Source organism: Phodopus roborovskii, unplaced genomic scaffold (genome assembly GCF_943737965.1).
Source record: "Phodopus roborovskii unplaced genomic scaffold, PHOROB, whole genome shotgun sequence".
In the NCBI taxonomy this organism is placed as follows: Eukaryota; Metazoa; Chordata; class Mammalia; order Rodentia; family Cricetidae; genus Phodopus; species Phodopus roborovskii.
Window position 1 is genome coordinate 20,352,328 of NW_026126567.1, and position 27,488 is coordinate 20,379,815.

General features: G+C 35.6%; 1 protein-coding gene across 1 annotated transcript in view; it reads left to right on the plus strand.

Moving 5' to 3' along the window:
* Positions 1-27,488, plus strand: part of Rims2 (regulating synaptic membrane exocytosis 2) — a 380,476-nt gene that overhangs the window by 200,457 nt on the left and 152,531 nt on the right. Inside the window, exons 15-18 of the mRNA XM_051202763.1 lie at positions 433-586; positions 15,492-15,560; positions 18,200-18,356; positions 19,595-19,705. Of these exons, the coding sequence (XP_051058720.1) occupies positions 433-586; positions 15,492-15,560; positions 18,200-18,356; positions 19,595-19,705 (491 nt within the window). The remainder of the gene's footprint in view (positions 1-432; positions 587-15,491; positions 15,561-18,199; positions 18,357-19,594; positions 19,706-27,488) is intronic.

Genomic DNA, 27,488 nt, shown 5'->3' on the forward strand with positions numbered 1-27,488 from the left:
ATCAATGCCCGGCTATGAAGTTATTATACTAGTAACTATAAATAAAAATGCTTTTGAGTTAGAAAATAAAAGATTAAAATTAGTTATCATATACAATTTAAAAGTAAAAATTGCTATTATGTCATGGCAAATTTAATATCCTCTTAATTGGATGGTCATTATATATATATATATATATATATATGTATATATACACACACACATATATTTATATACATAAAATAAATGTCACTATTTAAAGTATAAAATCACTTAAAAGTTAGAAAAGTATTTCTCATTTAGTGGCTGTCAAAACATGCTTACTATTTTGGCATTATTAGATGTCATTGCTTTGTTGTAACAGCATTACTGTGATAATATTGTAATAGTTATAAGACTATTGAAGAGATTTCTTAATTATTGGTAAAATGGGTTTGTGTCTTCGGTCTGTAGATTTTAATAGAATTGGAAACAGCTCTGTTAGATGATGAACCTCATTGGTACAAACTTCAGACCCACGATGTTTCTTCATTGCCACTCCCCCACCCTTCTCCGTATTTGCCACGAAGACAGCTCCATGGAGAGAGCCCGACACGCAGGTTACAAAGTAAGTTTTGCAGATTTTACCATACTTTCATTGAATGTCTCTAATCATGCTTGTGTATCTGACAGAATTTGAAAATAGCATTATAGGTGCTAGTATAAGCATTTGTTAGTCATTTCATGGCTGCTACTGGTGCTTTTTAATAATTTGAAACAGTAACGTTGTACATACCTATAGCATTCAGATTCACAATATTCAAATCATTTGGTTGTGTATTACATGATGTAACAACAAATAAACAACTTTTTGGGGATATTAGTATTTAGACTCTTAAATGTAGGAATGAGATAGCTAATATAATAGAACTTCCATATAGCTTCAGACATGTAAAAGTATCTCACATATTTCATGAATATCTGAAATGACGACAATAACATAGTGGTCCTCATGGTTCTTTCATTTTTGTGGCTGGGAGCTCACTCTGTCAGAGAAGTGCTGTGCAAACGTAGGGCCTGACCTGAAAATCCCAGCAACCACATAAGCAACTGGCACACGTTTGTAGTTCCAGGTTGCAGCTCTGTTAAAGCCAAGACACGCAAATCCCTGAGGGTCAGTGACTGTCATCCAAGCTCTACTGGTGAGCACCAGATTCAGTGAGAGATCATGCATCCCAATAAATAAATGAATGAATGAATGAATGAATGAATGAATGAATGAATAAAATAAAATAAAAGAGAAAGAAAAAGAGAGAAAGGGAGGGAGATCTGGCCTCCACATGAAAGCACATATTGCCAATGTACCCATCAATACATGTGCATACACACACACACACACACACACACACACACACACACACACACAATTGACTAATTTAAATACAAGCCAGTGTGTTCTTGTTGTAATCACAAGCAATTGTATTCGGGCATCGCACAGTGTAATTGTGTTTTCCAGACTAACAAGTGTTACTACTAGCTTTTGCTCCATCACTTACAGATTTTAATATTAGTTTTGCTTTTACTGATGATTAACTGGTAGCTGGATACAGTGAATGCTTGCTGCTCTAACTGTTCTTCAGGAGGTCAGATGTCCTTTTTCTGCAGTCACCTAATATCTGTCAGCTGTTGGGTCACTGACATGAGTGAAATTCCACAAGTGTCCAATCATAAGCGGAGGACATAATGTGACTTGTTGATTGTGAGAAATACAGTGGCAGTCTGTTCTAATGGACTACCTCCTTTCTGCTGAATTAGAAGTCTGAAAGCTGTTGGATGTGTATACATTTAAGAGTTTGGTCCTATGAGAGTCACAGAAAACCAACGGAATCATTTTAAGTCCTTTAAAAAAGTGAATTCTCTCTAATGATTAGAATTTTACTTCCACAAAGCATAATAAAATTAGAACTCAGATAAAATTAATTAAAAATACCTTCTCTTGTCTTTTGTAACCTCATGAGACCATAAACACTTATGTATCCATGTTTGTAAGTGCTGTTCCACCCTACTCTGTTGGAATAAGTACAGTATTATTACAATGCAGTTGTCTGTTCTTTCTGGCCACTGTCGTCTATTTAATTCATTCCAAAATCACAGAGTAAAGATTAGTGATGTGCACCCTAGTCTGATAGCTGGGAAACCAGCATAGGACCAACCCAGACCCCCTGAATGTGGGTGTTAGTTAGGAGGACTGAGCAGTCTATGGGGCCTATAGTAATAGATCAGTATTTATCCCTGGTACACAAATGGACTTTGGGAGCCCACCCCACATGGATGGATTATTCTCTCAGCCTAGACACATAGGGGAGGGCCTAGACCCTGATCCAAATGATATGACAGACTTTGAAGACTCCTCATGGAAGACCTCACCCTCCCTGGGGAGCAGAAAGGGGATGGGCTGGGGTTGGTGGGGGTGATAGGGGAGGATGAGGGAACTGGGATTGACATGTAAAACAAGCTCGTTTCAAATATAAATAAAAAAAGGGAAAAAAATGGTTAGTGATGCAGTTGACTGTGCGCAAGCGGCCTGCATACTGGTTCACACACTGAGTGTGCAGGCGGCCTGCGTGTGAGCCGGGCTTTCCCACAGAGATGGAACCTACACCAGCTTCAGTTGTTCACAGTTATGAATATGCTTGAACTCTTCAATTCCACCATGGTTTCCTTAAGTCCTTTCTGACAAAACTCTGCTAATTTAGTCTTTATTCTTAAGTTCTTATATATTTGAGTTAATATATTCCACATGTTTCTAATTTTCAGTTTGTCATATTTTCTCCTTTTGTTTTGAAATATTTCTTATTTTAATTGCATCAACATTAAGTACCTGTCAAGCCTATGTGGCTTGATTCTGTGACTGATTCTGTGACACACAATTTAGGTAGGAGTTATAACTTTCATCAACTTGATGTGATGTACACTGTTTAAAAAATTATATATATATTGTGATGTTGAGACATCTTTAAAAATCCTCTTAATGGAGGTTTTAGCGAGCCTAAGAAAGCATGATGTTCAAAAACTGACCTCTAGGTTTTATCTGCATTGGTCTGCACTGCCATGTCCTGGTACTGTGTGCCCCCCCCCCCCAAGCCAGGTGTGATACTGTCTCCTCACGCCTCTTGCCTTGGACTTATTCCTTGTTAGAGTTGACTGTGATGCTACAATACTGATAGACTCTAGAACTTTCCAGACACTGAGTCTTTGTTATTCAAAAGCCATTTTGAACCTTTGTCTTTGCTGATGGTAGGGCATTTTGACCCTTGGTGGTGCCTGTAGTCTGTATTCCTGCAGCATACACGCTTTCCCCATGCTCCTCCCCTGGGTGACCTAGGTCTTTACAGTGTTAGTTACCATGGTAATAAACCTATAGTTTGTAAGTAAGAGTCAAAATGCATATCCTTAAATCAGAGAGGAACTACTAAAGACTTGGTGTCTGTTTATAATGTGGAGGGAGCTGGGCGTTAGTGGCAGACATCTTTAATCCCAGCACTAGAGAGCCAGAGTCAGGCAGATCTCTGTGAGTTTGAGGCCAGCCTGGTCTACAGAGCAAGTAAGTTACAGGATAGCCAGAGCTGTTACACAGAGAAACCCTGACTTGAAAAAACAAAACAAACAAACAAAAGAAATGGTTTCTTATGCCTACTCCTTGTCTGTTCCACTGTATTTCAAATACTGTAGCCAGAAACAAAATTCTGTTTTGTTCCTTCAAAACACTTTATGTAATTGCTCTACTGTGTAGGCTTCCAACAGAAAAGATCAACCTTGTGAAAATTTGGCAAGTGAACTATTTCTCATTTGCTAACTTTAGAATTATTACACTTTTTAAACTTTAATTCAATGGTAAAAAATAAGCACTACCTTAATAACTGGCATTACAGGAAGTTACCTTCTCTCCACTAGAAATGTCAATTGTATTATAGAGGGAGAAAAACAAATGTATTTCTTTACTTTTTTATGGTTTCCATACATTTCTTTAAATGATATTAAAATGTTTAAATAACTGTATCCTTAAGGTTTTTGAATATTTTCCTTTTCTTAAAATGAAATCAACTTTAAACTGGCCACTTTTAAAACTCAGAATTCCAAAATGAATATTTTCCAATGGTTCCTTTAATTTAAGTTCCCTAGTTGTGTGATGCTGTGTGTTTATCAGTTATATCTTGCATTTCAAATTATATAATATATCCATGTTCCCCAAAGTCACTCAAGCAGGCTGTAATTAGTGTTTGATTTTGTTTGTCTTCTTTAGTTTTTGCTCTTATTTTAAGGTCTTTGATCTAGTCAGAATTTCTATTAACTTAATTTTAATTTTTATTCATATGTATATAATGCATTTTAATCTTATTCTGAATTAAGTATGGTGTTTTAAACTTTTAATGCGTTGACTTTTATTGTCTGTATTATAAATTAGAGATGAGATTTCCACAATTATCCTATCAGTAACAGTATCATTGTATTTTTGACATTACTTCCACATTGTTTTCCAGATAAAGCCTTATGTTCATATAATTCAGGTAAACATAGCATGTGTAGTGTTGAATGCATGTATTCATATGCACAGTGTAGTTTGCTTTGTTGTTTTGTGTTTTGTTTGGCTAGTGTGCATATATTAAATCCTAAATAATGTGTCAACAGCATTTCCTTACTGCATATGGAAAATTTCCAATATCTTCATGCCTATGTGTTTATTATTTTGATTTTAAAACTGATTTTTATTTTGATGTATTTAAATTATCTCCTTTAGTATAGTATTATTTGGTTAGTAAAGTACATTTAGTGTATTAGGTTATATATGGCTTCACAAAACTTAAATTTATATGGATATATTTTAAATTTCTAATTTATTTTTATTTTGTGTGTGTAGGAGTGTGTATGAAGGTCACAGGACAGCTTGTAAGAATCAGAACCCACCTTCATCTGTAGTTCAGTAAACAAACAGCTTGTCAGACTTGGTGATAATGCCTTTTTCCATTGAGCCATTGTGCTGGTCCAAAATGAATATAATTTAAAAAGTTGTTTTTTTTTTTTTTTTTTTTTTTGCTTATGAGTGGCCGGTGTTAAAAATCCAAATCATTTTTTAATTAACATGCACATAAGGTGCCTTTGCTCAGCATCTGTGGTAGTCTGCTCTATAACCTTGGCATTCAGGACACAAAAATCACATAGTAGAACTCCTAGGTCATCCTTGACTATATTCAGATGACAAGACCAGCCTAAGCAGTATGCAAACTGATTTTCACAATCAAACAGTCCAAAGCTACATTTGCTATAGATTTCAACTTTTTAGGAAGTTTGTCATATAGTGTAAGAAAAATATAGTGTATTACTATACTGTATCATGCCAACATGTTGTACTCAGGGGTTAAATTGTTTAAATGGTCATTAAACTTATAATGATGTTTTTTGATGACTTTAATTGGAAAATATTTTAATATGTTCAACCTAACAAAATTCGATATATGTAGATATATACACACATATATATGCACACACATACATATGTATATATATACACACATAACAATAATACACACATATGCACATACACGTTTATCAGCAATGAACAATGTAAAATATCTATAGCATTTAAAATGATGTCAAAATAGGGAATACTTATGTATGGATTTGGCAAAAAGTATAAAATACATAATAAGGAAAACGTAAATGCTGTTAAGAAAAAAATTAAGCAATATAAGTAGAGAAATATACTGTGTGAATGATTTAAAATATCACTATTATGCCATTTCCTGGCATACCAGTAGGCCTTATTTATAAACTGAAAAATTATTCTTGATTTCATCCTGAAAAAAAATTACAAGCACATAGAAGAAACATTTAAGTTGTGAGACCTTAAGATTTTATTTCAATGTTTATAAAATTGCAGTAACAGAAGTCATCAATAGAACAAGGGAACAAAGATTGACACAGAGATGGATAACTAATCATGGACAAAATTACATGGTATTTTCTGCTGAAAACAGTTTCAGAAAATACTGTTTAGAATCTTTGAATGTCCAGATACAAAGAACATACTAAAACTATTCCCTTTATTTCCTACATTGACATAATTCTGAATAGTGCACTACTTTCCCATTGTTCGTTTTTGATATATAAAAATAGAGTCAATAAGAAATCCACCAAAAGTTTCACTTTTTTTTCCCAAACAATAAAAATGCACTTAAGATTTGAAACACCTTTGAAAAAGATGGTGGAAATAAATATACAATAAAATGTTCAACATTAGTCTTCAGGGAAATACAAGTGTGATATTGTTACTTAAATATTATTAATGGTAAAGTGGGAAGACTGAGCACTACTAAGTATTATGAGGCCTGGAGCTGGACAACTCTTTTCTACTGTAGAGAATATAATATGGTGTCTTTGGAAACTAACAAATTTAGGCTATAACCATTGGGCAGCTCACTATTCCATTCCTAGATCTTGATCAAAGAGTAGGGAATGTCTATATATATCCAAACAGTACAGAAATATCCATTTTGTTTTTAATTAATAACCAGGCAACCCACACGTTCATTATAGGATGTATAGAATCTATGAAGAAAAGTGGAAAAATCTTATAATGTCATAAGTGACTACCAATCCATATTCATTAACACAGACACACACACACACACACACACACACACACACACACACACACATAACAATGCTCAAGTTAAGGAAGGAATTTAGTGGTTAGAAAGCAAATAAGGAGAATAATTGGGAGATGAAGGAAAGACTGTGTATATACATGCACACACACATGCACACTTATTCATAATATATATATATATATATGTAAAATAAAAAATAAATTTTTAAAAAGGAATGAATTACTGATCCATACCATGAGGTGGAAGAATCTCAAAGAAATAATTTTTGAGAAAAGGCAGTGACTATATACTGTATTTCTATTTATATGCTGTTCTAAGAAATGAAAATAGTGAGTGGAATGTAAGCCAATAAAGAAAATTTAATGGTAAAAATTCTGAAAACAGAAACGATTAGTGAGATTAGACACTAATGACTGTAAAACAAGGCAATTTCATTTAAATATATATCAATGTGAGCTTAAGTAACTGAGCTGTTAATATATGCCAGTAATTTTGAAAGCAGAGATAATTTGGGTAAGTCCTTCTCTAGGGCTATATGATTGCTGACTCAGTAAGAAATAAAGGTGAACATTATTACTTTCTTTTTAGCGTTTGATATTTCTGGAAGTTTCTTAAGTTGTTCTAAGCTGCCCATTGCAATCATTCTAGTGTTTCTGTGTTTTGAAATAAAATATTCTGTAGTCATCCTTTGAAGTTTCAGTAGTCTGTAGAATTTTAAGAGATTCCTACCAGGCAAATGAAGTTCCTGTCTAATTCATGAGAAAAGACAAACCGTGGTTATATGTAAGTGGTATATTCACTTTAGACACATTGTGAAGTAGGATTAATGTATAAGAACATAAAAGCTAATTATATTCTTCTATACTTTAATTCACAGAATCAAATTTTTTAAATAATTTATAATAGTAACAATATTAATTTCTAGGAATCTGACGTTGTACAAACCTGTTGGAAAAGTTAGCATTTTATTACTTACTATTAAGAAACATCTAAATAAAGAAATAAGTGCTAAACTCAGTCACTTTGGCCTGTTTTGATGTAGATTCAGTGTAGTACCAATCCTATGAGATGTCTTCTTAGAAACTGATGAACAGATTTTACGTGCATAGAAAATAAAAGGATCCAGTTATATGGAATTGTTACATCAGCACAGGGAGAAGCATCTGTGAGGTGTCAGCATCTGCTACACTCGTTTAGTGTGCCTTCAGTGGCGTTAGATAGGCTCACACATGGATCTGAGGTTAATGCCAGTGAAGAGGAACATACAGTAAAGGAATGAGCTTGAAATATTGTTACCTATCAAATAACAGATGATACTGGATCTGTGTCTCTCATGTTGTTCCATAAAACAAAGTCTAAATTTAGTTAGAATGCTGAAGACTCTGATGCTAAAGATGTGTTATGAAGATTACACACACACACACAAAGTGTTGAAGAAGCTGGGGATACTTTGATAGAATATTTTTAAGAAAATGAGTGAGTACTAAAGAAGTTTCTAACCAGAGTTCAGAAAGAGAAGCTAGTGAGAAATCAGTGGCAGCCCATTGCCTCCTCTTTTAGTAGTGGTCCGTTAGACTCTGTTACAGAGGCACAGGTCTAGAAGGAAAATGCATCCAAGACGGGCACATCAAGGTAACTAGAAACTTGAGGACAAATTGTAATTGTATCTATGCCATTTAACCCTATTGTGGGTCCTGTGGACAAAGCTGGTGGCCTTTGTTGTGGGTTTTATGGCTGTGCTTTGTCTAGGACTGGAAGAAGCTGCAGGAGCAGTTCAATCCAGCTAACCTCTGAGAAATCGACTAAAATCATGGCCTTTGATTTTATTACATTCCATTTAAGAACCAAAAAGACCCCTTTGCTCATCACTTCTCCCTCTCTACAACTGGATTCCAGGAATTCTGCTCAATGTTTAACTGTGGGTATCTGCTTCTGCTTCCATCAGCTTTTTGGTGAAGGCTCTAGGATGGCATTTAAGGTAGTCATCATTTTCATTATAGGGGAAGGACATTTAAAAGTAGCTTCTCCCCTATTGCTTAGATTCTTAGTTGGGGCCATCCTTGTAGATCTCTGGACATTTCCATAGTGCCAGATTTCTCTTTAAACCTATAATGTCTCCTTCTATTGAGTGTCTCTTTTCTTGCTCTCGTCCATTCTTCCCCCTACTCAATCTTCCTGGTCCCTCATGTCTTCCTCTCCACTCCTCTTCTCCCCTTCTCTTTCTCCTAACTCACTGTCCCCTCCCGCTGTGCTCTCAATTTGCTCAAGAGATCATGTCCCTTTCCCCTTCTCATGGGTGACCATGTGTGTCTGTCTTAGGGTTCTCCTTGTTTTCTAGCTTCTCTGGCAGTGTGGATTGTAGGCTAGTAATAATATGCTCTATGTCTAATGTATGAGTGAGTACATACCATGTTTGTCTTTCTGTGACTGGATTACCTCCCTCAGGATGGTTTCTTCTAGTTCCATCCACTTGCCTGTGAATTTCAGGATTCTACTGTGTTTTCCCACTGAGTAGTACTCCATTTTGTAAATGTACCATATTTTCTTTATCCATTTTTCAGTTGAGGGGTATCTAGGTTGCTTCCAGGTTCTGGCTATTACAAATAATGCTGCTATGAACATAGTTGAACAGATGTCTTTGTTGCATGAATGTGCATCCTTTGGATATATCATTAAGAGTGGTATTGCCAGGTCCTGTGGTAGACTGATTCCCAAATTCCTGAGAAACCGCCATACTGATTTTCATAGTGGCTGTACGAGTTTGCACTCCCACCAGCAGTGAAGGAGTGTTCCCCTTTCTCTACTTCCTCTCCATTATAAACTGTCTTTGGTGTTTTTTTTATTTTAGCCATTCTGATGGGTGTAAGATGGTATGTCAGAATTGTTTTGATTTGCATTTCCCTGATGGTTATGGATGTTGAGCTATTTTGGATTCCTCTATTGAGAATTTTTTATTTAGTTCTGTGCCCTACTTTTTAATTGGATTGTTTGGTGTTTTGTTGACTAGCTTGTTGAGTTCTTTGTTTTGGAAATCAGCCCTCTGTCAGATGTGGGTTTGTGAAGATCTTTTCCCATTCTGTGGGCTGCTGTCTTGTCTTATTGACAGTGTCCTTTTCCTTACAGAAGCATCTCAGTTTCAGGAGGTCTTATTTATTAATTGTTGAACTCAGCGTTTATGTTACTGGTGTTATGTTCAGGAAGCTGTCTCCTCTACAAATTCATTCAAGAGAAACCCACAGAAACAGCTGACCTGAATAAGGGGGAGCTAATGGAACCCAGACTGACAGCTTGAAAGCCAGCATAGGACAGAACCAGGCCCCCTGCACGTGGCTGTCATTTAGGAGGACTGGGCAGTCTATGGGGTCCTTGGTAATGGAATAACATTTATACAAAGTGTACGAATGGGCATTGGGAACCCATTTCCCCATAGAGGGTTACTCTCTCAGCCTAGATACACAGGGAAGGGCCTAGGCCCTTCCCCAAATGTGGGGGCCATGGAAGAATGGGAGGGAGAGGGAGCTGGGTTTGTTTTGAATTTAAATTTTATAAAAAAGGAGGGAAAAAAAACCCAGCTCACCCCTCATTTTATAACACACTGGAGAAAGAATGTTTAGGGATGAAGCTGTCAGTTCGAGCTGTCTATATAGAAGATGAGTGATGGCTGCAAGATAAAAGACTACAGCTATGATAATCTAGAAAGTCAGTATCTGATTCCTGTATATTTTATGCTAGTTGTATTATTTGTTAAATAAATTAAAATATTTGAAGCAGCAAACACATCTATATCTTCGAGTAACTCATTGAATAGAAACCCTGGAATGTTGCTCATGCATTATTTTCATTTTTGATGTTTTCTGAGAAGAGCTAAAGTGACTAGGGTACATCTTTATGGTAAAAGTGGACCATTCTTGTTGATGATTTCCAACTCTGGCAAATTGACAACTGCGAATAAATGTATTTCTCTTGGTTTTAATCTTCCTGTCTCTAAAGTGGAAGAGACAAGATGCTAATATTTTCTTTTTCATTATCTCCCATTGACATGTCACTAAAAGACCACTTTCTGTTCTCCCAGCTGTATAAGCTGATTTTTCATTTAAAACATTTTTAGTTTTCATTTTACATACCAGCCCCAGTTCCCCCTCCCTCCTCTCTTCCCCCTCCTACATCTCTCTCCATCCTGCACCCCAATCCACTCCTCTGAGAGGGTAAGGCCTTCCTTGGAGAGTTCAAAAAGTCTGGCATACCAAGTCGTGGCAGTACCAAACTCCTCCCCCCCCATATCAAGGCTGAGCAAGGTATCCCAACACAGGGAATGGGCTCCAAGAAGCCAGCTCATGCTCCTGGGATAGGTCCTGGTGCCACTGCTAAGGGTCCCCCCCCAAACAGATCAAGTCTCATAACTGTCATCCATATTCAGAGGGTCTAGTTTGGTCAGAATGTTATGTTTTCCAATAAACTTACCACTGTTTTCAAAGGCAAAATTCTTTCCTGTTAAACAACACTTTCCTTTATATTGACATAGGATAATTATATGTATTTATGGGATACACTGTGAAAGTTTGATAAATATAAGTGTAATATCAATTCATGGTGACTAGCATTTCAATTTCCTTGAATATTTTTAATAATTTAGTCTTTAAGTGATATTTTTGATGTTTCATATTCCAATTTGTACTAATAAATTTTGTTATTAATAAAAAGAACCAAAAAGAATTGAAGTAAAAGCCATAACCATAGACATAATCTTTCAGTCAGTTAGCTCATTAATTCATATGACAGTGTCAAGCAACAGGAATAAATATTCTTGTCCTCTACAAATTAATTGAATAATGTTCCTATTCACATTTGAAGCTGATATAAATACACTCAAATTTTAAATTGAATATAGGAAGTCTTCCACCTTTTCAAAAATGTACCTTATCAACATCTGTATTTTTTTTTTTTTTTTTTTTTTTTTTTGGACAGTCTAGCCCTTATATACTCAGACTCTTCAATTTTTGTGACATATAGGAACAACTACTATTTTGACACATGCCTTTTTAGCTTTAATCTTTTTACATGGTTGTGTTGGTAGTTTTGATTTTGTAAGGAGAGAATTCCAGACTAGTCTTGAAATCAAGATCCTACTTCCTCCGCATCTTGAGTGCTCTGTATAAGTGCTAATCATCAGGCCCAGATGATGACATGTTCACATTGTCTGTCTAACTTGCTTTCTCCAAATCATATAAAAAGTTTTGAAATTGCAGCAAAGCATACTAAATGACTCACAATCTCACTTACCCAAGTAGCCCCTCCTTTTTTACCCATCTAGCCTCTCTCTCTCTCTCTCTCTCTCTCTCTCTCTCTCTCTCTCTCTCTCTGTGTGTGTGTGTGTGTGTGTGTTTTCCCTCCAAATTAGTTATTTTCTTTTTATTTATGGTTTGAAGACATTTGCCTGAATTTTTGGAAGTTTTGTTGTCGTCGTCGTCGTCATCATCATCATCATCATCATCATCATCATTTGCATTCCATCCCCTCTTCCTTCTCTTTCTTGCCCCAGCTGCCTTCCCTTCCTGCTGTTGCTCCAGCTCAGGGCCTCAGACATACTCGCATATGCTATACTACTGAGTTGCAACCCTAGTCCAGAGTTTGCTTTTGAAGAATACTAAATACCCCTTTCACTGAAGCTGGAAACTGGCTTTGCACTTCTGAATACATTTCCATTTCTTCTTCATTACTCATGGAAGATTTAGCGATATTTAAAATCCTATCACTTAATTTTTTTAGTCTTCTAACAATGTGTTTGCATTACATGTGGCTTCTAGTTTTAAGAAATCCATTGTTGTTGTTGTTGTTGTTGTTGCAATGCAGAGGAGGGAAGCATTTATTTTATTTTATACTTTACATAACAGTCAATTACTAAGGAAGTATGGGCAGGCATTGAGGGGAAGGAACCATTGAGGCAGGAACTTATACAGAGGCCATGGAGAAGTACTGCTTACTGGCTTGCTTCAAATTTCTTGCTCAACCTGTTTTCTTATAACACTCTGGACCACTTGACCACTGGTACTACCCACAATCACTAATGAAGATAATGTACCACAGGATTGCCCCCTGGGAAATCTAATAAGGGCATTTTCCAATTGACTGTAGCTTGTGTCAGATGTAGAACTGGCCAACATGGATGGAAATTTATAGCAAGATTTGGAGTTTCTTTGAAGGGGTAGTAGGTTAGCAACTCAAAGTTGTTTGCCTTGTCTCTTTCAGTGCCCCGTCTATCTCTAGGGTGAAGATTGCATATCTGTGGGTACAAAGACAGATATTTCCAATGTAGTTAAGGACTGCTGGTTAAGTTAGTTGGCTTCTGTAGGTTCTTCTCTAAGAACAATGACTATGTTATTGGCCAGGTTTCAAGTTCCAGGCCCAAATTCCTTCTTGTACAGAGGGTCTTAAGTTCAATTATAGAATTGATGGTTGCCCTAAAGGTATGTGTACCCTACAAGTCACTCACAGGTACTGTTCTGGTCATTGTTGTAGTTTGTAAGTGTCATAGCTGGGCAGAACTGTTGGTTACTTCCCTCCTTTTGAAGTTTTCATGCCACTATGGAAGCTATTAGTTGGGGAGGAGGCTTTCAGGAGACCTGATTTCAATTCCTAACATTCACATAAAAGACTGGCACAAAGCCCTAGTGTTGAAGGGAGGTAAGAGTCATTGATTAGCCAGTCTAGCCAATGGTGAGCTTCAGGCTAGGGGAAGAGATCCTGAAGAAATTATTGGAGAACAAAAATGCACAAAACTCAAATGTAATGTTCATAATTACCAATGCAATGTTATGAGACATGCCAATTTCTCCTAAGTTAGTGTGTTCAATCAATACAATTAAAAGAAAAATCCCAACAGAAGCTTTTGTTAAATATATTAAAGTGGTTCTAAAATTTACATGCAAAGGCAAATGTACACGATACGTGAGATTACTAATGCTGTGGAGTTATTTTATTATCAGTGTATGACACAATATTTAGAAAGTACATTATTGATTTATGGGTAGACAGCTTGTGCAGGAGAAAATGTAGACTAATGGACATGTCCTTTTAGATAGGATGCATTCATTTTGTTAAAATTCGCAGGCAATTTGCTTAAGTTTCTCCATTATAGCCCCATCTGTGTAATCCTTTATCTGGCCAGATCCATTTAAAATACATGCTCTATCTTTATACACCCCATTCTGCCCAGTTGGTTGGAAATTTGTCAGGCAATTCTCATATAAATGTCTATGCTAGGCAGGGTTTCTTTGTGTAGTCCCACATAGTCCTGGAACTTATTTTGTAGACCTGGCTGGACTGAAACTCATTGTTCTGCCTGCTCTTGCTCCTGAGTGCTGGGATTAAAGGCATGTGTATGCATCACTACCTTCCAACAAATGTCTATGCTTTTTTATGTCTATGCTTTTTATTGAAATTTTCTGACATAAGTTGTGGGAAGATTTTATTTGATGAGATTATCTAATACAAAATCGAGGTGTGATCTTCCTTTTCTGTAGAAGGGGGAAAGGGGAACTGCCCTATCTGGAATCATACACTTTCTCTCAAGGAAAAGGGCATGACCTCAAACTAATAAGAAACAAATATGGGAAACGCAGAATATTTCTGATAAAAGTATGTACATACTGGATGATGCTCCTAAAACAACATCATAATATCTCTGCTTTGGAAACCCTTATACTCACTCTGAGAGCTACCTAGTATTCTTCTTAAACTGTATAGGATAGCATGTATTTCCTGAAACTAGCACTCAATGAAAGGTGTGTGGTGTGTGATGAAACACAAAACAAGTCAGTCTTAGAAGCTGCTGCACTGTCATCATTACTCACCATTAAATGTCTGTGATACCAAGATAGGGAAAAAAACTTTAATAAAAGATTCTGTTGCATAGTGTGTCTATCCTGAGACACACACATCGTGGAAATTAAACTTTAAAATTTAGTACTTCTTTTTGTGCATGGTATATTTCACAATTAAGTGTAAAGTGTGTTCAGTTTTAGACATTAACATTCTGTTTTAGTCAACTTGATGTCACTTTTGCTATATTGATATTAGCATTAATATTTCCAGAGATGGATGTTGGCAGAGGCAGCCAAATCACTATGAGATAAAAAAAAGCCTGCCTGATCTACATGGTGAGTTCCAGGTTCCAGGCCAGCCAAGGTTGCATAGTGAGACCTTACTTCAAAGACAAGAAAAAAAAGTTACTTTGTGAAGCTATAATGTAATTAAATTCTACAATCTATTCATGCTCCTGGTCCACTTTTAGAATGCACAGTGTGACTGGCATTTAGTTTTTATTTCTTGTCTTCTTTAATCAATGGAAAAAACAGCTAAGATAATGAGAGCAAAGGAAGTTCAAAATGTCAGGAATCAATTTGTGTTTCTGAAATTCTCTGTGATAGTGTGTAATAAAACTTGGCTTCAGATTTCCATATTAGGAAGTGACATACAGATTTAGAAGAAGGATCTGTTTCTGTGTGTCACAATTTACCCAGGTTACGTGCCTTTGTCTCAAAACTTCTAGTGATAACTATTATTTTTCAATAGATCTTAATTATATATTTCATACTTAATATAATTTCAGACTTTTACCCTTTTAAGAATTTTGTCCTACACATTTCAGAATAACTGTGTAAACTGTTACCTCTTTGTGATCTGTACCCTGACCTTATGAAATGTCTGTGGAAAGCAGTGTTGTTGAGCACGTGATAACTCTCCTATCTTCTCCTCTGTCTTCCAGTGTTTCATTGATAATACTTCCACTTTTTAACTTTAGTAGATATTTCTTTCTTTCTTTTTGAACAACCATAAAGTTTAATTATTGTTGTCATTTTTTTATAGGGTCAAAGAGAGTAAGTGACAGTGAGGTCTCTGACTATGATTGTGATGATGGAGTTGGTGTAGCATCAGGTAAGAATCTTAGAAATTTTATTGTGCTCAATAAAAAGGTAGTGCAATTTGCCATCATTTATCATCAAAATAAATAAAGAGAAGAATACAAATTTGCCTTCCCATTTCCCAACAATAACCTCAAGAGAACGTTGACAACCTAAACTTCCAAACAGTTGCTGGGAATTCTGTACAAAGTGTTAGAATGAATATTCTTTAAAGAAGCCAGCCATGGATAAGAAAATATTTATAAATTTTCTATTTACAAAATTTAATAACTCGAGGTGGCGGCACACACCTTTAATCCCAGTACTCGGGAGGCAGAGGTAGGTGGGTATCTGTGGGTTCGAGGCCTACTCTGGTCTACAGAGTGAGTTCCAGGACAACCAGGACAGTTACACAGAGAAACACTATCTCACCCCCCCAAAATTAATAATAATGATTTTATGATCAGTTGTATAATTTATCAGATATTTTTATGATCAATTGTATAATTTACCATATAATTGATTGTGTAATTGAAACTTCATAAGTAATGGCTCCTTAATGTTACACAATAATTTATTCTAGACTTCTTGTTAGGTATAATGTGAGATTAAATAATCTAAATAATCTAGCAAATCTTATAATTATAGTTAACCTTACTCAGGAAAAATGTATTTTTTTTCATAAGACCTGCTGTAACTGAAGCAGTGATTGCTGACTTTTTAAAATAAATATTTTAGAGCATGCCATAGTCAATAAACTACTTTTAAAAACTCAGTGCTGTGTATTGCCTTATTTCTTATTAAGAATGAGCAACAGAGTACTTGCTGAGACTACAAAAGGTTTTACATCTTCATATAGCGTAGAGATCCAAGCTCAGTTATTTCTGCCATGGGTTTCCCTTTGGCATCATTGTTGTCTTCCCATGTTCATGCTCTCTTCCTTCTGTAGCTGACCAATTTTACTTCTTACTCTTAAGTGTGCATGGACATCATTGTTTTTCACTCACCAATTCCCTTCAGAACATGGAGTCAATTCATTCCAATGTCATTTTTAGGCATGTCTCATTACTTTCATTTTTTTTTCTTTTCAAGATAAAAAAGCATTACTCATTTAATTAAATCCTGAATTAATATTTTTAAATTTTGGACTGATATGGCAAAATTAAAACTAAATTGTATTAATAAGGTAATATGTGGTGTTTTAATACCCATATACTTTTTTCATGTTTAAATATTTAAATATTTAAACAAATATCTGTCTCCCCAAACATTTTTCACTATATGGTCAAGCTATTATTTTTTTCTTGTTTTCTGAAGTATGCAGTCCATGGTGGCATATATTCACTGTATTTCTTTGTATTTCTGTTACTGTGGTAAAATGCCCTGAACAAAGAAGCAGCTTATGGGAAGAGGGTTTATCATGAGTCCAGTTCACATACATCATTGTCTGTAGAACACTCAGGAACAGAGAGAATGAGTGCTTGGAATTCAGACAGTTTGTGTTTAGATAAATAGAAACTGTCTCTGCTAGATAAATAAGTACCTTGCTTTTTTTTTTCCATTCATTGTCCAAAGCCAATGATTGTCTTTAAGAAATTAATAAGTGAACTCCCTTTGCTGAAAACCACAGCGACTGATACCAGAGTTTTCAGAGGGATTGGAATAAGCCTACATGCTACTTAGTTTCTTCCCTTTCAGAATTTCCTCTTATACTTCCTTGGGTGCTTCTTCAATTATTTATGGCCTAATCTTTTTCTGTTCCATGGCACACAGCCTGATACTGCAGAACATTAAATTCCTGATAAGAAGCCACATAGGAAGGAAATGGTTTTCCTGGGTCGACGTGAACCTAGCGCCCTATGCATTCAAAGCACACGTGCTGCGCCTGAGCTACCCTCAGAGTCTCTAAGTAATTCAGGAATTGCACATTGTAGCGATGCATTTTAGGAAGTGCCCATCAGATAACAGCTGCAATGAACACGAGGAAGATGACCACGCTAGCAGCAAGATCACCTTCCCTGTTCGGCCCTTACTCATGCTTCTCCATTACATATATATTCATATGTACAGCTTCCTGCTTCTTCATTACATACATACTTCACATATGTACAGCTTCAGGCAAGTGGCCTTTTCCTCTTTCCTTTCCTGAGGCCTCCTCACACCGTGCTGCTGCTTTTCTGATGTGCAGGTGTCTGTGCTTCCTAGTATTAACTCTGTAAGGCTGTTGAGTCACTGTGGTGTTCTTTTACTCTGTTAGTTTTGTTTTCACTACTATGGTATCTTAGCTCTGCCAAATAGTTCAAGGAATGTGGCATTGAGGGTTGCTTAGTGTGGTTTACCTTATTTAAAGTGTAAGTACCAACTATGAAGTGTCTTACTACCTTGAAACTTCTAACAGTAACAATAGTTAAGAAACATTTAAGTTTCTAGAGACAAAATATTTTTAGAACAATCTTGGTTCTGTTTTTTAAAAGAGCTTAAAATTTTACCATACCCAGATACAGTGAACATAGTAACTATCTAAGTACCAAATGTCCTTCCATTTTCATGTTGTGCTTATAATTTTTCAAACATGTTATACTGTATACTGTATTTGCTATACTTTACATTTATCATGTGAACAGTATTGCACCTCATGGTGTAGATAATTATTATTTTATTTTCTGCCCTCAGATTATCGACACAATGGTCGAGACCTTCAAAGCTCCACCTTGTCAGTGCCAGAACAAGTTATGTCCTCAAACCATTGTTCACCATCAGGGTCTCCTCATCGAGTAGATGTGATAGGAAGGACTAGGTCATGGTCACCGAGTGTCCCTCCTCCACAGAGGTAAGATAGTACATTTGCTTATGGCATGGTGGTTACAGTGAAATTTACACAAATTACCCTAATAACCTCTGAAATAAATTATTCATTAAAATATTCTTTTAAAGAAACATAAAATGCCATTGCAGTAGGACTAAGATGTGATATGGGTTAATTTGTTACTTTGCATGATCTGTGTGTTATTTGACCTAAGAGTTCAAAATGGCTAAGAAAATTTAGCTTTAAATTGCATGTGAATATTAAGCAGATCCATATAGAACCAAATGATTATATAGTAATTGGTAATTTTAAACATATTTTTAAAAATCTTTGGAAAAACTAAACATCATGCATAGTAGTAGGAAAAATGGTCACACCAATCTGTTGCTCTAGGTTTTATAATAGTGGGAATGTCTGATCAACTCAACTAAGTACTAAAGAGCTACATGGATTATAAGCCATGGACAATAATATATATAATTATTCATGATAGATAGCTCAGGAGATGCTAAATAGAAGAAAATGTGTTATATACAAAGGTATAAATTAATTGATATTGACAAGATGTTCAATATGACAAGATGTGCATATCAGATTTGCCTATGTACTTTTACATCCTTCCACATACAAGCGTGACACTGCAAACTAATGAAAAAGATGGCTTGCAAAGGACAGAAACCTAGTCCATAACCTAGAATGAAGTTTTAGGTTTCATTCTATGGTTTCAAAGGACTACTGTATTCAGAGTAGGTGAGGGTAGGATTTAGGTCAGATAATAGTTACATAGCTTTAATTTAGTAAATCATCAAGGTGGTAGATTAGACTAGAGTACTGCCAGAGAGCACGGTTACAATTGGATAGGTACTGATAGTTGTTTTTCTGAGATTAGAACTCAGATTCAACATGCATAAGGCATCTCTCCCTCCATTCCTGGGGCTCATGCTAAAAACCATGTGTAACATTGAACCTATCCTCTCATAAGTCTTTTTCCCTGGTGTATATTATATCACTGATCATTAATTATAGCAAGCAGGGTGTTGCCCATCAGTAAGGTGTGATATTGTTTATCTTCTGAAGGATCTTCTCTAAATGGGCCCTTTTTATATCTCTAAGAGCAGCCAGATCCTCAATTAACTGTTAATTTCCAAGTGAAATTTATTCAATCAAAGATACTATTAAACCAGAAAAATTGATTTTATTATTTTATGTGGAGGATATGCTATAAATTAGTCAGATATTTAACGATTTTGTTGTCTTAGTAGGAATGTGGAACAGGGGCTTCGAGGGACACGTGCTCCTGGCCATTACAATACAATTAGCCGGATGGACAGACACCGGGTCATGGATGACCATTACTCTCCAGACAGAGACAGGTAAACACAATGGACTAACTGAACGCTACTGCCTTCAGGAAGGGTTATTGGAACATGTTTTCTCTGGCCCTTTGTCTCATCTGTATTTCCAAACTGCTTTTTCTTTACTATCCCTACATTCTTTTAAGGTAGCCCTTTGCTTAAAAGGAAAGGATAAAGACATAACGTTTTTCTTGATAAGAAAAACAAAACAGGATGGATGTGACCATCATGGCTCACCTGACCATGGCTCCCTGAGTTCTGTGGCTCATCCGAGCTCCATGGCTCACCTGAGTTCCGTGGCTCCCCTGAGCTCTGTGGCTCACCTGAGTTCCGTGGCTCCCCAGTACACTTACATGGATCACCTGAGTTCTTTGGCTCTCCTGTACACTTACATGGCTCACCACAAGCTGCGTGGCTCCCATGTACCCTCACCATTTGCTCATCTAAGCTCTGTGGTCCCTCTGAGCTCCGTGGTTCTCTGCCCCTGTTATATTCCCAGCACTTGGGATGTAGATCAGGAAAGTCACAGCTTTGAGGTCAACCAGTGCTGCCTGCCTGGACCCCGACAAGAAATGGTTAAATAAAAAATAACTAGCAAATTTGCACAAGAGATTATAATGATAATTAGAATGCAAAAATGTTTCTTTACCTGCACTTAGCAAATTATCATGTGTAACATATATCCATAGGTTGATAGAGATTAAAGTCTTTAATAGATTTTGGAGAAATAGATAGAGTCTGGTTTGTTTAGGAAACCTTTTACTATAATTCTCCAGGTGGTTTTCTCTCATGGCCATCAGTAAAGCTTTAACATCTTAAAGAATCACACTTCCTGTATTTACAGGAATTCTCTGAATTTGCCCCCCATTAAATGTGACAAACTTGGGACTAACATGGTATATTACAATGTTTACATTAATTACTTCTAATTTTATGAAAATTAATTCAATTTCTAATTCAGTTTTATTATATATAAAAATACCATTGGATTTTTTTCAAACTCTTAAATGGGTTTAGAATGAGAGGATGATGGAGTTGAATGTATTCAGAAAATATGATGAAATAGTGTGGGACCTTACTTCCTTATCATTAAAGTCCACTGACATGACAAGTAACTGTCAGGATGTATAAAAGAAATCATTTGGTTTGAATCAAGATTAATATCAATCCTTGCATATAATTCCCCTTTGTCTCCAAAGACAGCATGCAGTGTAACTTCTACACTGATACTGCCAAACAAATACTACTTTTATGAAGAAGAAACCAAATAGTTATTAAATTAATATTTCTATTAGCAGCAGGTAAAAACTATTTAATTTTTTTTTGCTTTTGAAATTTTTTAATCTTTTTCATGTAATCAGTGCCTTAAGGCTGGTTATGAGTGTGCTGCCTGCTGGGAGACTTGCTCATCAGTCAGTAAGAGTAAAAATAGGATCACCATGTTGGTTTGCCTTAGACTTGGAACGCGTCATCAAAAAGGTCAGCAGGTATCTTGGTTGCCTAAGATAATGTTAATGAACTTTAGTAGCTTTTCAAATTATTTATATAACTGTTATGAGCTCCTTAGCTATTGAAAATTTACTTATTGAGGGAATAAATTGTCTGACTGTAAGTTTCTTGTAAGCTTACATAAAGTGATCATTTAATGAAAAAAAATGGAATCAATATGAAGTTCAAAAATATGGCCTAATCCTCATAGAAAGTAATAGAATAAAATTATAAAAATAACTGTTATATTAAATTCATAATATTTTGTCAGTATTTTAAGGCACATATTACTAGATTTAATGATCACAGACGTAGAAACATTCACCTTTAATATTTTCTGTTAAAAACAAAGATAATTAATTCCTTTTTATGTAGTCCTTATGCTTTTCTTCTTCATGATCTTAAGAATCTTTTACTGTAGCAAGAATATTCAAATGTTTATCTATGGAAATTTTAAAGAATGTAGATCCATGTTATTTTATCTCACTTTTATAAGGGAGGCTATAGATGTGCAGACCATAGTCATTCTTTGTTTGTATCTGTCATGAGTCTTTTTAAAGCATTATGTAAAGTAGAATTTCATTTCAATAGAAACAATAGGATGCATTCCTCGTATTATTTTGACTATCATTGCAATTCATTAATAAAAGGAGCAACTTTCATCACACAGTCCTCTCCCTTAGTGTCTGTTCTAGTCTACTAGTCTTAAGGATTTTCAGTAGTCACATGCATCTGATGGTCCTTTTAAAAGGGGAATGTACTATTGTTTTATGTTTATGTATATCATCTTATAGAATTGTGAATCTGCTCAATTCAATTGGAGTTGAGATATATCTGGGTGATTTATAAAGTCACTTTTGTGTGTCTCTGGGCAATTTCCAGAAGGTTAGCTCTGAGGGGAAGACCTGCCTTGAATTTAGTATATGTGGCTTCCCAGTGGGCTGTGAACCTAGCTAGAGGGAAGATAATAAAGGGAATCCAGCTAGGGCAGGCTTTGTTTTTCTTGTTTCCTGACTAGCCTAACATAATTGCTCTTGTTCATCTCACCATCTCTGTTATGGTGGGTTAATATTTGGAACTGGTTCAAAGTAATTTTTTTCCTCTTTGAAAAAGGTTGTATCAGCTATTTTGTCATAGTGATCAAACTTTGGCTAACACAAGAATCAGTTGATATTATTGTGTATTAAAAATTCAAAGAAATAATTTTCTTTGTGTTAGTAAGTAGTATAATTTAGGCATTTTAAAAGATGTACACATCATTCTTATTAGTAAAATCTAATGAAATCTAATGTGTTGAATTAGAAATTCATTTAATTGAATGTACACTTTTTCATAGGATTTGGAACCAAGTGTCTTGAATTTGTATTTAGGATTTTAAGTATGTCTGGAGAAAACCAAGCATTTGACTTCCATACCTATAAAATTATTGTATAAAATTATACAAATGAAGAGATACTGCCTCCAATGAGAGTTTTATATTCCTTGTTGGACAGCCAGTTGCCACAAAGTATAACACATAGCCATATTTTATCAAAAGTGTATGTTTTTAGTTCAGTGCAGAGTGTAATCATAGTGCTCAGAAGAAAGTGGTAGGAGGTTCAGGAGTTCAAGACCAGCTTTGACTACATAGCTAGCTCAATGATACTGAACTACATATATAACACACTCAAAAAAAGAAAGAAAATTTTATAGTACTTAGTAAAAATAATGTGATATATACATAACATTAAGAAAACATTGACTCTCAAATATTTTAAATTTAAAGATTAACAATTAACCTGAAATAACAAAAACGACAACAGTCAAACAAAAATAAAACATCTAAGAATTAGTTAATTCAGGGATTCTGGAAAAAGTATAGAAGATGGTACCTGAGCTGGACTTTGAGAAATGGGAATGTTTATTCAATCAACAAGAGTAAAGTTACAGAAGCACAACACATCTACACATATAGTTCAGTATGAAGTAGTATTTGATTACATGCTGGAAAATTGTATGTGAAGTTTTACACTGACCATATCCCATGTGATATTTTGCTGTTTGCATTATATTATAGTTCTTTATTACATTTCAGTGCTGGATGCATGAGATATAGCATTCATTATCTTTATGGGTAGTGTTTAAGAATCATGTATCTATATTTTATTGGGTCTTTGATTCCTTATCTGTCTTGCTCTATCATTATTAGTCAAAATCTTACTCTGTTATGAAAAGTAAATACTATTTACAAGTAATACAATCACTTACATGCAGATTATTAGGTACAATAATGTATTGTAAGTGAAATACTTTTATTTTCCCCCAACTCCACCCCACTCCCACACATTTTGACTCATTGTTTTAGTAACTCTGGTAACTACTACAGCTTGGAGCATAATTCATGAGAAGATATGAACATGTGGCTTTAGATCAAGATTTTAGTCATACCAGTTAACTTCATTTAGAATATATGTAAAATATTATATATATATATATATATATATATATATATATATATATATAGCATACACAGTGTACACACATAGACACATTTAAAAAACAAACAAAAAAAAAACAAGAAAACACCAGATTTCTCTGTGTTGTTCTGGCTGTCTCAGAACTGAGTCTGTAGACCAGGCTGACCTCAAACTCATAGGGGTCATCCTGCCTCTGCCTCAGTGCAGGGATTAAAGGCGTTTACCACCACAGCCCAGCTGTAGTATATTTATTGGTTGCTTTTCATTCCCATAAGTATGATTTTAGCATCACAAATAAAATTTTAATGTCAGGGTCAGTGGAATGGAGGAGGCATAGCTCAACACTGCCACCCTCAGCAGCTGGAGGATTCCCATAGGCTTTTAGGGACCTCAGCTCTGTTCTAACTGAAATTTGTGGTTTTGGCATAGAGGAGAATATAAGGACTAATCAGATTTGTGGATAAATAAACGATAATTTAATATAGTTTTTAAAAAGGTAAAAAAAAATGATAGGTGCCCAGAAGTAAAGACTCCAGAACCTGGGTGTGGGCTTCTCTAAGAGAAAGTCCCTTTCATTGTTTTTTATAATAGTCATTTATACTATTTTCCTTTCATTGTTTTTATAAGTTATTATTACTATTTCCCATTTCATTGTTTCTGTAATAGTCATTTACACTATTTTAGTGAGTTTTGAAGTTACTGTCTTAACTGTCTTAATGAGTTTAGTGAGTTTTGAAGTTACTGTATTAAATGTTTTCCTAAGAGGCCTGAATGAGATCTTGAGGTTTTTCCAAAAGGTTTCCTGTCAAGATTACGTATGATAAGACTATAGGAGTTCAGAAAGTAGCATCACTTTACAGCAAACAAAGGTATCAGGGTCTTGCTAGAACATCTCAAAACATCCACTGAGAGGAATGAGACCTACCATGGCCATGCACATTCAGGCCTCATGGCTGGTTTCTCCTTTTATTATGAGACGGATGTCTATGCTAAGAATACTCTTTCACATTGGCAACTTTCAAAGTCAGTGGTGATTGTGCCGGGGTTCTGCTTCTCAGTCGGCAGAGCCTTTAACCAGATTCCTGAATTAGGGATTTCCTTCCCTCCTCATCCCCCCATATTTTTAACTGTCTTCTGCTTAACCATCAGAAGATGAATTATAAGTTTTCATGCAGTTAATATACTAGAAAAGAAAATGCCCTAATGTATAAGCTTCTGGGGTATCTCAGTTAATGGTGCCATTTTTTTTTTTCTTTTTCTGCCTGCCTCTGCCTCCTGATTAAAGGCATGCACCATCACCAACTGGCCTCCATTCATATCTTACATCAGGCAACCTATTATTAAAATGTGATATATACTCAGAAGTACTTAGTGGGTCACCCATTGTATACAGAAATTAAAAAATGACACTATCTTGGTTTAATAAGCATTATTATATGTTTACTAATTAGAGAAAGTAGAGATGCTGTGAGGTTGAGTCTATTATTGTGAGAACAGAATAGTTAGAGAGAAAATTGATTGTTTGAGCTTAGTGGAAAAGGATTCAAAGAGGATCTGGATTTTGAAGCTGAGTAGACTTTCAGTGATAAAGAAGTGGAGGCAGGCTTGGAGTGGTGGGTGGTCTGTGTGTAGCGTGTCAGGTGGTGTTGGGGGAAGGGAGTGGCGTGGTGTGTGAAGATGACGAGAGTTGGTACAAATGAACAATGAACTGAGTTGTAGGAGGAGCAGGATTTGAACGTAGGAAACTTATTCCAATAGATGCAGAAACCTGATGCAAGCAGTGCCTGGAATCAACAATGAACCACAAATAAAACCTCATGAGATGTCCTAAGCCTTGCAGTTATTTGGTGTCACCTCTGTGTCCTTAAAGTTGCTGCTCATTTCATTATTGTTTTCTTCTCCCCTTTTCTCCTAAAAAGAAGGAAAATATACTTGTGATCTGACATTTGCTAAAATATGGTACTTGATATACTGAAGTGACACTTAATTTTACCATTTAATTAAAAAATCCAAATGTTATATTTTGTTGCATTTTATTTTTAGAATATTTGGTTTATTTTGCCCTCTGCACTGCCATATTCCAATGGGCATCGAGATGATGGCCAAGCTTTCCAGTAACAATTCCATTAGCTTTGCTTACTATCTGATTATTTGTTTGATTCAGACGTTTAGAGCTTAACTTTACCTTTTCCCTTCTTTCCTGAGTCTCATCTTACTCTTGTTTCTGCCATGCTTGCAGTCATTTTCTTACTCTACCTCGCTCCAGATACAGTCAGACCATTGAGCATCACCGCAGGCATGGAAGGTACACTTTTCTTACAATTGAGTCTGTGTGTAGAGTTGCATGCTCCTGTCTATGTGATACAATTCACTTCTGTGTTTATATATACATGTGTGATTATTAATGAAGTAGGGAAATAGTGCCCTAATACTGTAAAGTAAAGGTATATAAACTATTTGTACTAGAATGTCAAAAATACTTTCTCTTTAATGGGCTACAATCATCTTTTTGCTACCTGGAAATTTGTCTGTGGTTACTTGGTTAAAAATAGCTGATCTACTCCTCCACTGTGGATAAGCTTGGGTCTCTAAGACTGTTCAGTCTGTGGAAGCAGCCTCTTTCATTTCAACCTTATTATAACTTAATTCCAGTGAGTTTAGGGTATGATAAGCCTGACACTAAAAATTATTTATTTTAGAGGGAAGTATCACTTGCCCGGTATTTAGCAGAGTATGGATATTATTGAGAAGAGAAGGAAAGAAGTTGCCTAATGTTCACTGAGTTCTCAAGACTGTTTCTAGCTTAGGTCACTTTCTGGTTTTGATAATATTTTACTTTATTATTATTTTTCACAATTTCATACATGTATAATGTATTCTGATTATACGGCTCCCTCCATCCTCTCTTGTATCCCTTTCTACTCTTCCAAATTCCTTCTTCCTGATAAACTCTCCTTCTACTTCAGTGTCTTTTTGTGGTTGCATGTATGTGTACATGCCTGTGTCATGGGTGTGGGTGGAGTTGATTTACTTGATCAGAAGCAACTTATCAGTGAGCTATATATTCTTTCTCAGCAACTGTTAACTGCTTATATGCTCTTGTGCATGGGTGGGGCTTCTAGAGCCCCACCCCTACCTCTAATGCAATGTTGACAGAGTGGTTCAGCAAGTCCTACAGATAGCCACCTCTTTTGTGAGCCACATCCATGCCATGTCCTGATGACAGCTTTTCACGACATCCTCCCCATCACCTTGTTCTAACCCTCTCTTGTCACCTGTCCCTGAGTGTTTACTGACCCATGCTTGGAGGAGTTTTGAGCCAGTTCACTGGCAACATTTTTAGGCCAGTTAGTCAGGGAAGAGAATCGTGGTGATAACATGCATGGTGGTGTGTTCATCTAGAGTAAATTAGAGATTATATATTATGCTATGTATAACCTTTTTTATCCCTAATTAGTTAGGAGTTGATATATGCCAAGCTTAAAAATAAAATTAAAAAAAAAGCTAATGTGTAAAATCTTGATGTTTGAAATCACATAGACAAATATGGAAGGAAATCCAAAAGAAAACTTTGATAATCCTAGCAATCAATTTTACTGATGTTTTTCAATAAATTAAATAGAAGTTTGGTGTCTTGTAATTTAAGTATTGAATGATCATTGCTAACTTTAATTTCCTTTTATATCTTTTTAGTCTTTTCTGTTATTTTTCTCAGTAATTATTTCTTTGTATTTCACTTTTTACTGTTGTTCAATACATTCCTGGCAGTTATAGATTTATGTTGAAAAATGTGAAAATACACTTATATACCCACACCTTGAACTCCCTTTCTTCTCTTTGAGGACAGGACACCTTGA